General features: G+C 43.1%; 1 protein-coding gene across 1 annotated transcript in view; it reads right to left on the reverse strand.

Moving 5' to 3' along the window:
• Nucleotides 1-16,859, reverse strand: part of AATF (apoptosis antagonizing transcription factor) — a 54,908-nt gene that overhangs the window by 14,386 nt on the left and 23,663 nt on the right. The window contains exons 9-11 of the mRNA XM_042791601.1: nucleotides 6,438-6,505; nucleotides 4,329-4,409; nucleotides 984-1,055 (exon numbers count right to left, since the gene is read on the reverse strand). Coding sequence (XP_042647535.1) covers nucleotides 984-1,055; nucleotides 4,329-4,409; nucleotides 6,438-6,505 — 221 coding nt within the window. The remainder of the gene's footprint in view (nucleotides 1-983; nucleotides 1,056-4,328; nucleotides 4,410-6,437; nucleotides 6,506-16,859) is intronic.

A 16,859-nucleotide genomic window follows, 5' to 3' on the forward strand; every position in this document is an offset into this window, starting at 1 on the left:
GAGGATCCAGACAATACTCAGAAATCAGAACAGTTTTCTCACTTGAAAAGAAGGAAAAAAAAGAAAGTAAAGAAACTACGAGAAAGATGCATGATAAAACAGCACAGGTCTTCTTACAGACACAAAACATCTTAGTGCCAGCTTACCGGAGAGCTCTCATCCGGAAGTCTGTGCAATATCCCAAAAGGCAACGGTCTAAGAACAGCAGGTATTTGGTTTCCATTTCACAAACAGACAAATGACATCTCTCTCTCACAAAGCACAAACATGTTCCACAACCCAGGGGAAAGATGTTTCTCAAGCCTTCTACAACCATTCACTGGAAAAATTATTCCACCTCCTTCCCACAAAAAGCTCAGCATTTCGAGATTTAGTTTAAAAACGTAATACTTAAGAAATACGGGTGTATATGTAGAAAAACTATCTAGTAACTATGCACAAAACTTCACTGATCATTTCTTTACTAATTAGCACATTAAAACATTACAGTCTTCCAATAAAATTCATCACTCTTTAAATAGGCATAAACACAAGCAACACAGGTCTTGAGTGAATCTTGACTGAACTATTCTAGTTATTAACTGACCTCAGCAAATGCATACTAAACAGAATTTAAACCAGGTGCAGTTTCTGTCGAAAGACAAGTTCTTTGTAAGTGTCAGTTATACCTGAAGACACCAGATAACTTGGCTGTTTCCAAAATAACTCCAGAACACTAGATTTCAAAATCAGAGGAGTTTAAAAGCAAGGATCAAAATGTAGGTAGCGAGATTTATGAAAATTTCTTGTTTGGTGTCACAGTAATTACGGAGTGAAAGCTCAGCCAGACTGCCTGGACAGATGTGACCAAGACACCCAGGCTATGATGCCAGTGACAAATGGTTAACTGATAAGAAGAAATGGAGGGGGCGACAGACTGAAGAACAGGTCAATATCATGCTGTCATGAAGCCATTTGAGAAACATAATTAATCTATTACTCACCTGGCATCATCATTCATTGTACAGTGGTCAATAGGTGCCATGAAGCTCACCAGCTTGCTGTGGACATGATACCTGAATAGTGCAGGAAATAAGCAGGCAGCACATTAGTAACCATTAATGAAAAGGAAATGCTGCTGCTTGAATAGAAACGTACCAGCCCCTGAAATGCAAAGCACTGGCTTTCCTGGTGGCTGATACCTAATGAGTCACTAGTCGGAGCTGGCAATTCCCCCTCCCCTCCCTCGTCCTCCTTTCTTATAACATGGACACGAGAATAATCAGATGATACAACGAACTGAATAGCAAGCAAATCCTTTCTTTAGCACAGCTAGAAAGAGGACATACAGCATCTGTGAACTGGGGGCAAGTACATAATCAGACTTCCGGACAGACAACCCTGAAGTCAGAGACAGAAAAACAAGAACTCGTTTCCAACCTTCCGTTCAGCTGGCATCTTGATCACCTTCTGGAATTTGTGCCCAAAGAGCCCACTGCAGGCAGCAGAAGCGTTAGAGCATCAGACCTCAAGCATCCATCTGCTGCCACTTTCTCCTTGCTCTGTGGTATCTAGGGCCCTAAAGGATATCAAAATCCCACGCTGCTAGCCATACCCATAGTTGGAAAGTCTTACCCTGAATAACTTACAAACAGAGCATGTAAAAAGAAGCAGAGAAGGAGACAGAAAAAAAGACCTGTGCAAAGAAGAGATGGGGCATGTCCAAGGTGACACAGTTCTGCATCTGTCTCAGCTTTTGATCCACCACAATATTTCTGCAAGCTGCACTGCACCTACAGACAGGGGATCCCCTTCCCACTTTCCACACTGGGCTAGGAACTTGCAGTAGATTTCACGACTTATATTCAAGGACCTGACATAAAATTCAACAGAGTACTGAAAAACTCAGAATGAAAAGGTGGCTTCAAACCCTAGTGTCTAAGGGCAGAGGATTCCAAACCAATGGCTCCTGGTGTACACCACCATGCTGCCTACCCAAGTCTGAAATGTTTTATCCCAGCTGCTGCTATTTTTAGAGCTTGACAAATAGCAGGCAAAAGGATTCACAAGCATTTGCCCAGAATCACCTTTCCACTCTGTCACCTCTGCACTCCCTTTTGTTTGCTTATGCAGGAACATTCCCTCGAGGGGATTTTTAGCTCGCAAGACTATTTCAGAATGGCTCTTCAGGCACAGCACACACTCACCCTTACACAAGGGCTTCTCTGCACAATCAAGTCTTTGTCACTCGTAATGGAAGCAACTGCCCTGGTCTAACGCTGTGATGATCGAGTCGGGGAACAGAGCGAGCTGTGCAGGGCTAGTGCTGCAACAAACAGCAGGTCAATAGGCTGGGCCAGGAAACAGTTCGCTCACGAGACATTAACAACTGATGGATTCATACAGATCAAAGCTTATGCAGGGGCAGCCTGCATAGAGCAATGGGACTTAGCAATTCTGATAAATTCTCCGGCACGAGTTGTTTGTCCAGAACTAATTACTGTCACATTTTTAAAACCGGGACTTTAAAAATCTCAGTCTAGCAGATACAGAAGATTTCATTTCATTCACAGAAAGACATCCCATGCAGCACAGGACCAGAAATCACTGACATGAAAAATAGGTGTGCACATGCCACTCCTCCATATCTACCTCAAAAAAAGGCACGTCCTAGCAAAGGGTAGCAGAGTTCTAGCACCGGGTTTCTTAAAATGGACTGTGGAGTTTTAGGATTAGCTCACTTCCCCTCCTAGTGCCCCAGTTTCCCTGTCTATGAAGGGGACATGCCAAGCGCAAGAGCTTTTGAAAGCATTTCAAGATCCTCAGTCCCTACAACAAACTAGCACATTTCATCCAAACACGCTGTAACACTGAAGGTTTGTTATGGGATTGCTAAAAAGGAAGAATTATGGAGACAGATGAAACTTAGTATGTGATACTTTGCTTTTCAGGATCTCAAAGTCCTTCATGAAAACAAATCTAAGCACCGCTGCCCCAATTTTAGAGAAGGAAAAAGAAGAACATAGGATAGGTGATCTGCCTGGGATGACACTGAGTCTCTCAGTGCAAGAACCAATTATTTAAAAACACGCATGTGGGCTCTACTGGACTATTCTAAAAAGATGCTGCATGTTAATCCTAAACACAGACAATGACACTTTTTTCTTTTATTGATATTTTCCCTGCAGGGTCAGTGCAACTTTTATTTAAAGAACTAAAAAAAGGCACCTAAGATCTAAGAGGCAATTGACTTGGCGAGATAGCTGATCTCTCAGGAATGCTGAAGCGCACAGATTGCACACAATGAGAGTCTTCCCCATTATTCCTGGAGGTTTACGAGTCTGACTCAGTTGTGTGATGTTGTCAGTAGTTTTGACTGAATCATGAATATATCCAATTATGTGTGATGCTGACAGAAAAGAATATTGATAGTCAATAATTATAGGCTTTTCAGGCCAACAAAGTAGCTCTTCCCTCTTTTAATAAATTATCTTATGACATCTATCTTAAAAATTGCTATGCCAGGCCTGACCCAGACTGACTCCACTGACTTTCTATCAGATGCCATCTAAACTCACGATTTATAGTTTACTCACAAAAGGATGGTTAATGTTGCGGATTTTTCAGGAAGCGGTGCAGCTTTTCAGCATGCCTCCCTGCCACAAACACCTCCTCCACTACAAATCATGCAGTCATGCTAAACTCAGGAAGACTAATATATCTGCTCTGCAAAGGGGAAAAAAAACTCTGTGCTCTCCAGACTGCTTCCCTTTCCACCCTACCGCATGGAATATTCTTCCACTGGAAACACAACAGGAGAGATCAACCCAAACTAGTGATCCAGGAGTCAGGACGTGAAATGCTTTGAAGCTAAAGAAAGCTACAATGGGACTTACCAAAAAAAAAAAAAAAAAAGAGAGATTAGACACCAAATCTCAATTGACTGTCAGTGGGAAATAGCCATCTACCTCACTGAGGCATTTCTGCCCATCTTCCTCTAGAGCTGCTATCCACGTTTTAGTCAGCTAAATATATATTGCACAAGAAGTGGTTATTGGCTTTCACTGGAAATTATGGCCCCAAATCGCTAAGGGGCATTTGAAAACCTCCCTCCAATATTTTCTGAGACCAATGAACGCTCTTGCCAAGAGTGATCTGGGCAGTGCTCACAGGCTGCATCCAACCAAGCCCTTACTCTAGGCTCAGAGAACATTCTCCAGTGGACGCCGCGGAGCAACACCTCTTGCCCTGAAGGCATGAATAAGCCTACCAGTGCACACCAGAGCCAGCCCAGAGCAGTCAGCCTTTATTTGGCAAAATCAGAACTTCTTGCAGAAGCTGTCACTCACCGGATTCTCCTTCCTTTACTGGCTTTTCTGTCCACTTTCTTCTTTATTTTGCTTCGTAACTTCTGGATGGCCAGCCATTGCCTGAGAAATTAAAAACAAGTTACGTGATTTTTAGAGCCGCCAGGAAAATAAACCTTAGGTACACTGGGGTCTGAGGCCCTTCCTGCCCTTCTGCTTATTGAATTTACACAAGTGAAGGAGACCAGAACCTCAGGAAAACCAGTAGCAAACCTCAAATGCCTGTGGTACCGCTTCACCCCACAGACATGGCACTGAAACAATAAGCAGCTCCCCCGACTCCGGCCAGATGGGACAGGCAGCCCAGACCTGCCGGTCCCGACGAGCCAGGGGCTGTTCAGGGAGAATATTCTACCTGTGGGGGAACCCGTGGAGGCCACGAGCTTGGCTCCAGTATTCATTCCTCCTTGATTACTGTGTACTTTTAAGACTCTTTAGAATTAAAAATAAAATCTTTACAAAATATAAATGCTAAAATCTGAAAAAAAGTCTTTACAGATATTGCTTTTTTGTTTCAGCCTTGATTACTAGAACGGCTTCTGTTTTGCATATAGAAAGCCCGTAACAGAATAGATGGTCTGCCGCAAACTAAACTGATTCTTTAAGTGAGACAGGTTATGCTAACTTCATGAACAGAATTAACACGATGCAGTAGATGCTCTGAATTTATTTCCTCCCTCAGTTTTGCAAAGTATATTGAAAACTACAAGCAAGTATTTCTCCCCACCATCTCTGACTTAAACCTGGCAAATCTAGCAAGAAGTCCTATATGATGCTCCAGCTATCATTACAGAAAATTAGAGAAGAAAGAAAAGCAATAAACGCTTTCAGAAAGTGCTGTCTGATCCCTGACTGTATTTAGAAGGGAGAGTTCAACTCCTCAAACAGAACTTCATCAAGTCAAAGAAGTTTTCAGCAGGGGAAAACTTCTACTAGTTATAAATATTTTTTTAACCAAAACGAGCGTCATCTTACCTGATTTATACAATGAAAACTCAACATCAGGGAAAAAAATCTAGCAAAATCCAATTACTGCAATCTTAATATAATCTTAATTACTGTAATCTATTTTATTGTAAAGTCAGATAAATGTACAATGTAATCACCACTTAAATGTAATTTTGTCTATATCATGTTAAATTATAGTGAATAGCTTTCCATAATATTCCAGACATACACAAAATAAATTTGACACATTGCACTAAAATTTGGGTAATATTTTACAAGGATAAAAGTTATTTTACCATCACAAAATTTCCTAATGCATTTTCTCCTCCTCCATACACATACCCCCATAGCATTTCTTCAGTGGAGAACCCTACTCCAGCATTTTCAGCCTTCCCCTGCTTTGACACTTTTCTAAATTACAGCTCATGGCTATTTAAATGTACACTGTTCATTAAGTGGTGTTTGGAAGATTCTTTATTTTCTAACTATAGAATTAAACAGAATTAAGAGCTTCCCTGTATGGAACTATATTTTACTCCTGAATGCAGGACACGTTCCCTGATCTTGTTTTAGTTGTATAGTATCTTTTCTTACAGCAGGGAGAGAGCATACACAGGAATTGCTTTGATGGATCTCACGACAGAAGGTTTGCTCCTCTAAAACAAAGACAAATCAGAGCTCAGAATGAGAAAAGGCCAACTTTCAACAGCAGGCAGTCACTTTGCCTAGTTCCCCCTCGCTAGGGTCACTTAAGACACCCCACTATGGATTCCCTTTGTGCCGCCTCAACCACTGAGAGACAGGAATATCTGAAGTCTGGAACAAGCCTTTTACACCTGGAAAGTATCTTCAGGGGATGGCCGACAATCCGGGGCACAGCTCAAAGGCTGGCAAACTCAGGGTCAGGCAGTGAGATCCAGAACTAAGGAATATATTACAGAGGATGACTTTCCTGCCTGATGTCATACTGTTTTAATAATTTGTTACACATACACAATTTCTTACACCTAGATGCTTTCTCCAGAGTCATTCAGAATTTTGCCCTCTACAATGAACTGGAAGCCCACAAGCAGTTTTGCACTTCTGGACGGGACTGCAGTGCTGGGGTGAAGCTAGTGATGTTACAGACAACTTCCTACTTACCTGCCCATTGCCACCTGGTCATTGGGGTCCAGTGAAGTGGTTTTACGTTCTATAAGTTCTCGAAGGAGCTAGAAGAAAGACAAGAATCCCATTTACAAGCACATAAAGACGTGTTAATACAAACAGGCTCTCAAGTTTCTCAGAAGACCTAAGAAATCAGCTGCCAAGTTCCCAAACAAACCTGTATGCCTCATTTCTTGAAGTTCCCTAGAAACCCCCAAAGCCAAGAACCAAGGCTTTTTAACATTTCCTCTGCATGAAAGAGTTTTCCAAGGGAAAGAGCTGATGGCTATGCTAAAAGTTTAAGTAACTGCAGATCCCCCTCTTCCAAAAAGGCCCCTGTAGAATATGTGACTGGAGCATAACACTGAAGGCCACCAAAAAGAGTTTCTGTATATAATTTCAGATAGATCCAGGAGTTGTGTAGTCTTCCCTTCAACACATCATGGTCTATTTAGGTGACATGTAGCATCATGTCATTCATCTGAAGAGAATCTAAAAGGTTATGCAGAGCCAGAGGGGCACAGTTTAGCAGCACCATGGTCCAAGCACAAGAAGCCCCGCATGGGCAAACCAGATTAATGGTGTTATGTCTAAGCAACGGCAAAGGACTGGAATCCCTGGGGGCTCTGCAAAGCCTCCTCTGGGACTGTCAGATGGGCCAACCGTTCGGTGACTGCTGGTCCCAGCAGCCCAGAACAAAGTGTACAATCCCACAGAGGGCAAATAGGTGACAGGCTTGGGGGGATGTGAGCAGCTGAGCCTGACATGAGATGGTCACTTCTCACCCGGAGGGGCAGAATGAAGAACTCAGCTTGTGTTTCAGAGACTGATACTGTTCCTCGGGCTTCTAGGAGGATAAAAAAAGGCCTGAATGCTCACAGGCTGTTGTGTACACAACTCCCATGGGCAAGAGATGTACTGCAGGCAGATCTGCTGTAAGACCTCTGCCCCACAGGTCCTGCCCCACACTTTGAGTCGGGAACGCAGGGGGGAACTGAAACACTTCACCAAACAGAAGTCAAGCCTTGCTGGGCAGTAATGCTCGCTCTGAGGAACAGCACAGCAAAATAATTTTTACAGCAAGAGCAGGAATGCTCAAGCAGGCTTTTCTATTTCTTTTCATGTCCTGAGGGTTGGGTTTTGTCCTTTTTGCTTCCTGCAGCCAAAGAATATTGTGAACAGCCTTTTTGGATACTTGACCAGTGCTATATGTTTATCACCACTCACTGTAAATTGTAACGTGCTGTGCCTTGGGTATTAGCCAACATATTACCACAAAGAACAGAAATAAACCCTCCAAAACTGAGGGACACAGGCTGCTTTCTAGATGCCGACATTTCACTGACTAGTGAAGTTACTGCCTCAGGTTAGAAAGCACACAAAACAGACCCACTCGGAAACCAGAGAGTCCAGGGAATTCCACAAAGATGCCAGAGAAGAAAGGACGAAGGATGCTTTTCCTCCACCCTATACTTTTGCTCAAGCAGGAGAGCTGGACTGCGACGGTCGGCTGAGGTACAGAAGCAGTCCCAGAAAGCAGGGCTTGGGGAGCAGCCGTGGTCCTGTCTATAGTCTTCACCTGGCCCAAGACAGCACGCACAGGTGAGGCAAGAGGACAACAGAGCAGCTCCACATCCCCCGCTGCAGCTGGGAAACACCAGCTCAGGCGAGGCGATGGCATTTCTGCGCACAGCTGAGCTCCTGACCACCGCTGTGCTGGGAGCTGCCCGGGCACCGGCGCTGCCCCACCGAGAGCTGTCCCGGGCACAGCCCCACGTGAGCACCCCCCGGGTGTCACTGAGGTACGCTCCTGCAGTGAGGGAGGGAAGAGGCGTGCACCCCACAAAAGCAAAACGCCATCAAGGTGGATGGGTATCATTGTATGACCCTCTTCTATTTTCAAGTAAGAGACAGTCAAGCAACAGAGAGAATAGTTACATCTGTCCACATCTTTCCTCTCCTTCAAGGCATATACCATATTACAATAAAAAGAGTGATTCAAGCATAATTAAAAACCTGCCATGACTTTTTTCTATTTGCTTATTTTTGGAGATTATTACTGCAGCAATTACATTTAAAAATTCCAGGAGGAGAGGCCACTGGTTTATTATCACTAGAAAACAGCAAGCTACTTCTCTGCCCTGTTTATCTGATTGATTCCCAACATCTTTCTGGCACACAATCTATCAGTTTATCTCTCCCACTTCATCACAGTCACTTCTGGCAGCTAAATACAAGATCCAAATCCAGTGTTACACAGACATACGACACAGTAAACCTATGTAACACCGCCACTCTGTAAACAACTGCCCTTAAGGCTAAGCAGAAATGGGATCTTGGTTTCTAGTCAATATTCTGTCAAAAGCAAGGTGGGAGGGTTTTAACAGCAGCGAGAAATGGTGCAGCAAGGTTTTAGTGGTTTCTTCCTACACCAGCAATAAGGCGTGTTTACTGTCTCCCCTTGTCTTGCTCCCTTGGCACAATGCACAGCAAAAACTGCTGAGTAGGAATGGCAGAGGCTAAGGCACGAGAAGACAGTAACGCACAGACACCCTGTGCTCTCAGAGAACTAAACAACAAGACATTTTCAGCCGTGCTCTTCACGGTGGCCCATCAAATCCACAGACCGGTAGACGAAGGAGTGCCCCCAAGGTTTTACAACTATGTCCACGCTGGCTAGAAGAAGATGCATTTTGGGGCAGGTTCCTAATGCCATACCTGGGAAGTGGGCAGGGTCTTGTTGGATGGGATCACTCTCCTTTAGGCAAGGCAGTGTTTCCCGTGACGGCTGTGAAGAGCAAGGAGTTGAACGGTGTGCACTTAGCAAGGTGACAGCGAGGATCCCATTATTTGCTGGGGGACACATCCCCTCCTCCGTGTACAGAATTAGCAGGGAAAAGCCTTGTGGAGCAGTAGGAGACTAAACCCTGCCCACAGTCGTCTCCTCTGCACTAAGCCACCAGCCCATCCGCTATTAGTTGAGGCAGAGATGGTTTTGTTGACCTTGGGGCTGACAGTGAAATGTTCTTTCAATGCAGTGTCAACTGCGGGACTGGGGACGCTCCTGGGGAGAGGAGCGCGAGACAAAGACGGGGGGGAAGTAAAAGAAGAGCAGGGACAAGAGGGAAATTAGGAAACAGAAATAAAAGCTGCGAAGCATCTTATTACATCTAAATAGTGTACGTCTTAAAGCTAAAGTTATAAATCATGCTAACAATGGTTACTAAAATGAAAGTGGATGTAGCCAGAGGCTACCACTGAAAAAGTCAGTCTAGACCTGCCTCGCTGCCTTTGGTCTTTAAGGATTTGATTAGTTTTTCCGCTTTCTAGTTCAGAGTCTTGCATTCAGCCCATGCTCCAGAGCCAGCTAGGGCTCAGGATACAAAATGAATGATAAATTCATTTACTGAATAAAGCAACATTGTTTTCACAGCACAAGACTTAAAACACTTCCGAAGCTGTAATATTTCATTAAGCTTGGTGATTTTGGTTAAAATTTATTAGTCAAAACAGAAAACTCTCATCAGACCCCATATATTCCATTAGGAGTGATATATGGTGTCTCACGATGTCTAATTATTAACTAGGAAGTGTAAGTAAATCACTATCAGCATTAAGCCCTGATGTGTGAAGACAGAGTTTGATTTAGGCAATTTCAGCATCAAAAGGCCTTGATTTGAAACATAACCTTTTTTGCTTTCCCTCCTTCACCTCTTCACATCTTCCCTAAACTTCAAAAAACCTAAGCCCAGCCTCCCACATAAGCAAACACAACTGCCTACCCGCAGTGAAGCGCAACCTCGTCCAGCAGTCTGCAGCTTAACGACCGACTCCAAGCTGCTCCTACCAAAAGCTGGAACCAGGAGGACAAACTGTGCCAAGCGGACAACGGGCAATACTAAGCAGAAGCAAGCTGCTAACATCAGTTTGATTTGCCTTTGGAAGTGAGCGACGATGCTTGCCATCAGTGCTCCTGTGCCCCGTGTTTCTGCACTCAACAAAGCTTCGCTATGAAAACCAACCCGATCAGACTCCCCAGTCAAAACCAGGGACTACCAGCCACACCAGTAAAGAGAAGCAGCCGAGGTCGCGGTTTGCCAAGGCCCGCAGGCCGTGCTCGTGGAGCACCGGGAGCAGGTAGGAACTGACTCCTGCCTCCTACGTCCTCAGCATGCAAGAGCTCAAAATCTGCAAGCGCTAACAAAGAGCATGGCAGCGTTCCTGCAGAACGCGTCTGAAGGCAAGAGCTTCAAAAGCGGTCAGTAGTCACCTACCTCTGCTGACACCAAAGCCATTGTTAAAATTTACACTGGAGTCATTGATGTGTGCTTTCTACAGAATTCACCTTAAAAGGACTCCCTCTCTACGCTAGTTAAAGCGATGCACACAAAGTACACTGTACAAAATTAGAGGGATTTAGAAATGCCATCAGAGTGTTGTTCAAGGGTAATAGAGATTCATTTCTCATTTTAGAGGTCAATTTTCATTTTAGAGGTTAGGTCTCATTTTCATGCACTATCTATCAGTGTTTCTAATACTATAGTTGCTGACCTTTCTGATTTGCAGACCCCTAAGAATTTCCAGTTCAGACAAAGAGCTAAGTATAGCTGAAATAAGCCTTGTGACAAAAGGCTCACTTTTCTCAGACCTCACAGATCAATTCAAATTAATACCTCGCAAAAGTTGATCTACAATATATCACAGGAAACAGTTGAGTTTACAAAGCTCAGAAATATAATCAGAACAAAAGGAACACTTTTTCTCTGATGTTATTAAAATCTTCAGAAAAGCCAGTAAAGGCACGGGTCATTTCTGCTACAGAGCATCAAAGCCACCTACGCTGCCTTGCAGGTGGCACCGCTGCCTTTGAATTCACGAGTCAGGTATGCCAAGAGGTGAGACACAGCCTCAGCCCGGCCACGGTGCTGGCTGCTGTTCAGGCAAGGCAAAACAGCCTTTTCTGGCTCCCTGCACCAATAATAATATCAAACAAGGGGGCCTACAGCCTTCCTTTTACAACAACTGTGCAGAACAATGGAAAAGCAGAACCTCGTACCGCTTCTGCCACCTTAGCCATTTGCTGAAAGCAACAGAAACAGGAAAAGATTCAACTGTCTGTGGATTCTGAAACAATGAGAAAAATGTGAGAAATTCAGACTTCAGGCATTACCTTTACTGCTTGCCTTTACTAGAACACTCTGTCTCTCCTCACTTATTAGTGAGGAACTCTAAAATACTTGCAAATTGCTTATGTGGACTTTTCTAGCTACATGTGCATTTGTTAGAGAGGATAAGCAAACAGTTATTGTGGTCTGAAGGTCTGCTTATGTCACTTCACTACCTTCAAGCACAGAATCCTTTCAAAAGCTCAGGCAAACTACCTTCATCCTGCCTCACAGAGCCAACATGACATGTTACATGAAAAAATGTGTTAAGTTATCTTTTAAGTTTCAGAAAGCAGTTATTTTTAAACAAAATCACCGTAGGAAACAAAAGGGGAGAAGCTAAGTACAACTTGTCAAGCCCAAGTAAGCAAGTCAGACTACAAACATCAAATGCTTTTCCTCTTTCCAGGTGAAAATGCAAAGTCACCCCTGAAAGGAAAATTGACAAAGCTGCACTTTATCAATGTAATTTCAATACTTTCTAATTTAATTACTTTCTCCTTCAGTCTTTGAAGAGACATGGTAAATCACAAGAATCTTTCCTTCTTTTTCATTTTTATACAGCATACAATTACTTAAAACAGCACAAATTATGAACAGGTTGCTTCTAGTCCAGGACTCAGTCAGCATACATTTCACACTGCACTCTGCTGTTTCTTGTCCTCTTTGAAGCTCCCACACAGTAGTAATGTAGCACCATTTGGACTTCTAGGAACACCAGAGAAAATTTAGACTGCAGCTCAAATATTATTTTTAAATCCCCTTGAAACACTTCTTTAAAACTTAATGTTCTGTAATCTGTTTATAATGCAAAAACCTAAACTGCAAGACGAAATCACTGGACAGTCTCTTTCTAAAAAACATTTTATTAAAATTCAGTTTTGTATAAAACAGGCATTGACTTGCGTATTTTCTAATAACCCATTAAGAGAAGTTTCAAATCAAGCTTTAAAACGTGTTATTAACCATCTACCCAGCCATTTGAAAGATACATGCCTGCGATAAGAGTATTGTATTGCCATTAACCTGTGGGATGGTTCGAGACATCTCTTATTCACACAAAACTCTAAATGCATCTAATTAAAGCCACAAGATCGGCTGTCCGTATTAATCACTCACCAGTTTAATTAAGGTAAACCAGCTTGTCAGAAAGCCAGTCTTCTCTCTATTCTTCACCATTATCGACTTTTAATAGTTCACTGGATTAGTAATTACTTGTTTATGGCATTATCAAATACCTGGGACAGAAAACCACAGTATGTGCCCAGGAAACTGAGTTAGGCCGACTCTTGCTTAGGACGTGAGGGAAAATTTACCCCATCAGATAAAGTTCTCTAAAAAGCCATATGGTGTGATTTAGGCACAGGTACAACTCAGAAGAGAAACAAATTGAGCTAGAAGTGTCTTACCAAGAGATTCAGACTTGTGAGTTTATTTTGTGGTTACTCGGATTGAAGCAGGCGTTCTGAACACTAAGCTAGGAAGAAGGAAGTTAGTGAGATTTCTTGCTCACTTGTGCACGTGGCACACCGAGTGTGCAAGGGTGGGGTGTCCCCACAACGGACAGCAATAAAGAAAGTTACAAGTCCTACAATTAAACGTTTTTTTTTACAGGATCATCAACTCCTTTCCTAAGAAAGCAGGGGGTAGAGAAGGAAGGGAGCAAGCCTTCTTGCTCGCTATTCAAGCATGCTCACCCGGGGAGTAAATCCCAGGCGGTAACAGTTCATCTCAACGTCACGCAGCAGCGGAGGGGTGACAGTCCCCTCCAACCGGCCGGCAGTCCTGCCTGGCAAGCTGCTGCCCTCCCTCCCTCCCTGCAGTCTTCGGTGTTTCCTTAAACGCTCCCCATCCCCTTTGGCTCTGCTCAGCTTCTGAAGCCGTGGTGATCACAGACAAGACCGATGATGGCAGGTTGTTATAAAATGTGATGGCGTACAACATAACCAAAATCAGGGGGAGGAGGGGGCAGGAGAGCGGAGGAAAAAAAAAAGGATTATGTATATTCCTAATTCTCCTTAGGCATACCTGCTGCCATCAATGATGAACATTTGTTCTGGGAAGAGCTGCTACCAGTGGAACGCTTAGCATATGAACACTAACCTAATTCCTGTCGGAAATAAACCAATTTCCACTCTCTTCTTTACCAGAGGAGTATTTCAACCTAATAATAAAATCTCCACTGTAGCATGTCAGACCAGCAGCTCTCTGGTAGCAGGCTGGATTTTTAAGTCTTAATGCTGCAATATCAGCTGTAATGAATTCTACGTAAATATGACTTCTAAAAATAAAAAGCCTTCTTCTTCCCTTAAAACCATGTCTGAAGGAAAGTTTAAAAGAAAAGAAAAAGGGGTCTAGCCTCTCACTGCTGTCAGTAATGAGGATCCTTCTGAAACAGTTTAACTATTCCCACCCAGTGTAACCCAAATAAAAATATTTCACTTGCATTATTCAGCTCAGCTTTACATCACCATTCAACATGGGCCACCACAATAAAAATTATAACTGCTTATAAAACAAGTGAAGAATATGAGAAAAGGCAAAGTGAGAGGAACAGACAGAACAGAGTTAAATCCTGAATTGTCATAAAAATTCCACCAACCCCACATGGTGAATTCCACTGAATACCAAGACCTGAACAAGAAAATTGCTCTTCCACTGGAAAAACAGATTCATTAAAGAGTTTTGTACTATAATCTATAACAAAACGGTATAGCTGCTTATTCCGTTATCATTAACTTGTGCACATTCATCAGATCTTGATCACTTTTACTTGCTTGATTTCACACTGAAATATTCAGGAAGTTGGTTTCCAATGTCCTTTATCTGAATGTTTACCTTTAATAAACCATAAGCAGTAATCAAAAGAAACTAAACATTACAAAATGTTACTTAGAAAAACAAAAGTAATACTAAAAAAAGTCTGGATATAAATTTAAATACGAAGCAAAAAACATCCATTGAAACATACACCTATACTTTGCAATAAGTATTATGCACAGAGGTCAGAGTTTCTGAGCAACCTCAGCTCCGACCACCAGAGACGTTGCTGCCGATTACTCCTGAAGAACCAGTTCCCTTTCTACATTTTATTTATATATGTACATCCACACACGCACACAAAAGCACTGCACAGTTATGACCCATCTGAAAGAAAACACATTCACTGTATTGTCAGCACTCTATTGTAATGCACTCTACCCCTCCTGAATGCAATGTTCAGCTTCAGCTTACCACCCTGACAAATAAAGGAAAGCACTTTATGAAACCAATTTAATTGGGAGGTGACAGAAAACATACAGCCATTTTCTTTAGCCTTATCACTGAATTGGCTTCAGCTCCCAGCTCTGCCAAATCCCACTCAACAGAAGACATTAACCAGGTCAGCAGAACAGGCGCTGCACAGGGGCTGGCAACGGGCTGGCATCCCCACAAGTACTTGCACACAAAGAAGCAGTAATCTTTACAGATCATCTCGCCCAAGAAGCATACCGGGGACGGGAGGAGAGGAGAAGGGTGGAAGGGAGGGAGAGAAGGAGGGAGGAAGGGATGTAAAAAAAAAAAAAAAAAAAAAAAAAAAAAGACCAAAAAAAAAAACAAGCAAGAAAGGAAAATGAATGTGTAGCTGCCTCGCGGCTCAGCAGATGTCTGTGCGTGATGTACGAGGCCAGGATAAGCTGTCGTAGCCCGCTGCCAAAGAGTGGTAAGTGATTAAAGCCTCCACAGGGCTAAGCACCATATTTAGAGTCTATGGGGTTTCGAAAGTTGCACCCATTCCTTGCTGTGCTGCCAGATGTTGTTGGCTGGTCCTGCTCCTATTCACTGCGCGTGGGAGGCAGCAGTTGGTACAGCAAGGAATGCAATCTGGAACGCTTCCGGAGGTGCCGTACATTAAACCGGTGTCACCCATCCTTCACCTCTACCGAATGCTGAAACAACTCCAATTTGCTGCCACTTCCCTCTTGGGAAATGGCCAAGATACAGTTGTGCCTGGCAGACCCATTTGTTTTACTCAGGTGATTCTCTTCCCTCAATGACCTCTATTAGTTTAAGTTTTAATTTAGATTAACCCCGGCACCCCAATTAACCAGTGAGGGGAAAAGCTAAGCTGTGACTAGTCATATTTCTGAAATCACGATTTATCGAAGTTAAAGTTATTAGAAGGAAAGACGGGCCATTCATCTATGGCTATTTTTCTTCTAAAAATTTTACATCTCATGGCCAATAGGCACCTTCTCTGCACCGGTCCACGAACTGTCAATCACAGCTATTTCTCCTCAACCACTTCATGATTTTGTTAGACTAACTTAATTTGTTCTGTGTTCTTAGGGTCCACTCGGCCCCCAAAGCTGGGCTTCTGGTCCACTTGGCCCCCAAATTCCAACTCAGTATAATCTCACTGCCTTACAGATTTGGCCTCTTCCACCACTGCTGCCAACAAGACGAGCACTCTCCAGTTGCCATTTCAGAGCCTACACAGATGAACCTGGCATCTTCATGGGCCCAAGAGATGCTGCTCGATTCCGAGCAGTACTAGCAGAGGTGCTCTTCCAATAAACACACAGTCTAGAGAGGAGCTACCTTGGAATACAATCCTGGCTCTGAGGCAGGCTGCCTTGAGTAGATCGCTCACAAACATTAAATATTCAGATTGTCCTAATTCTGCACTAGGTGAGGTCTATTGCAAAAATTTTCTTGGACATCTACAGTAGTAAGGTTGGAAGTGTGTTGAAAACCTTCTTGGAAGGGAAAAATAAAGGGCGGCATTAAAGTTCTCAGTATTTCTTACCCATAAAACACAGGTAAGAATTACCAGTTTAATACATCTTTTTATTCCCCTTCAGTCCTGGCTTTGTATATGAAACCCCAAATTTTGGAAGTATTCAAAAGCTTCTGGTTAAATCAGTTATCAGAGCACAGTCACGTGGCAACAGCTCTCTTCCACTGCCCTAACACTTTACTAGACACTCCGATAACCATTCAGACCAGAAATTTCTGCCTTTCTAACGATATAATGATACTCGTTTAGTCCTGAAGTTAAAGCTCTCTGTGGATTGTCAGAGAAAAACTAGTTTTTTGTGCATTAGGGAAGGACTTACAGTGAATCATACTCCTCAGCAAATGGCAATTTCAGTATTTCATAAGGCTGGCGTTGTCATTTATTAAATAAATTACCAACACAAGGTTTCCCTAAGCTGCAGCCTCCATGCGCAGGGTGCAGATTCCTTGTTTCTAAGAATTTTGCAAATAAAAA

Source organism: Tyto alba, unplaced genomic scaffold, assembly GCF_018691265.1.
Source record: "Tyto alba isolate M040663 unplaced genomic scaffold, T.alba_DEE_v4.0 Super-Scaffold_19, whole genome shotgun sequence".
NCBI lineage: Eukaryota > Metazoa > Chordata > Aves > Strigiformes > Tytonidae > Tyto > Tyto alba.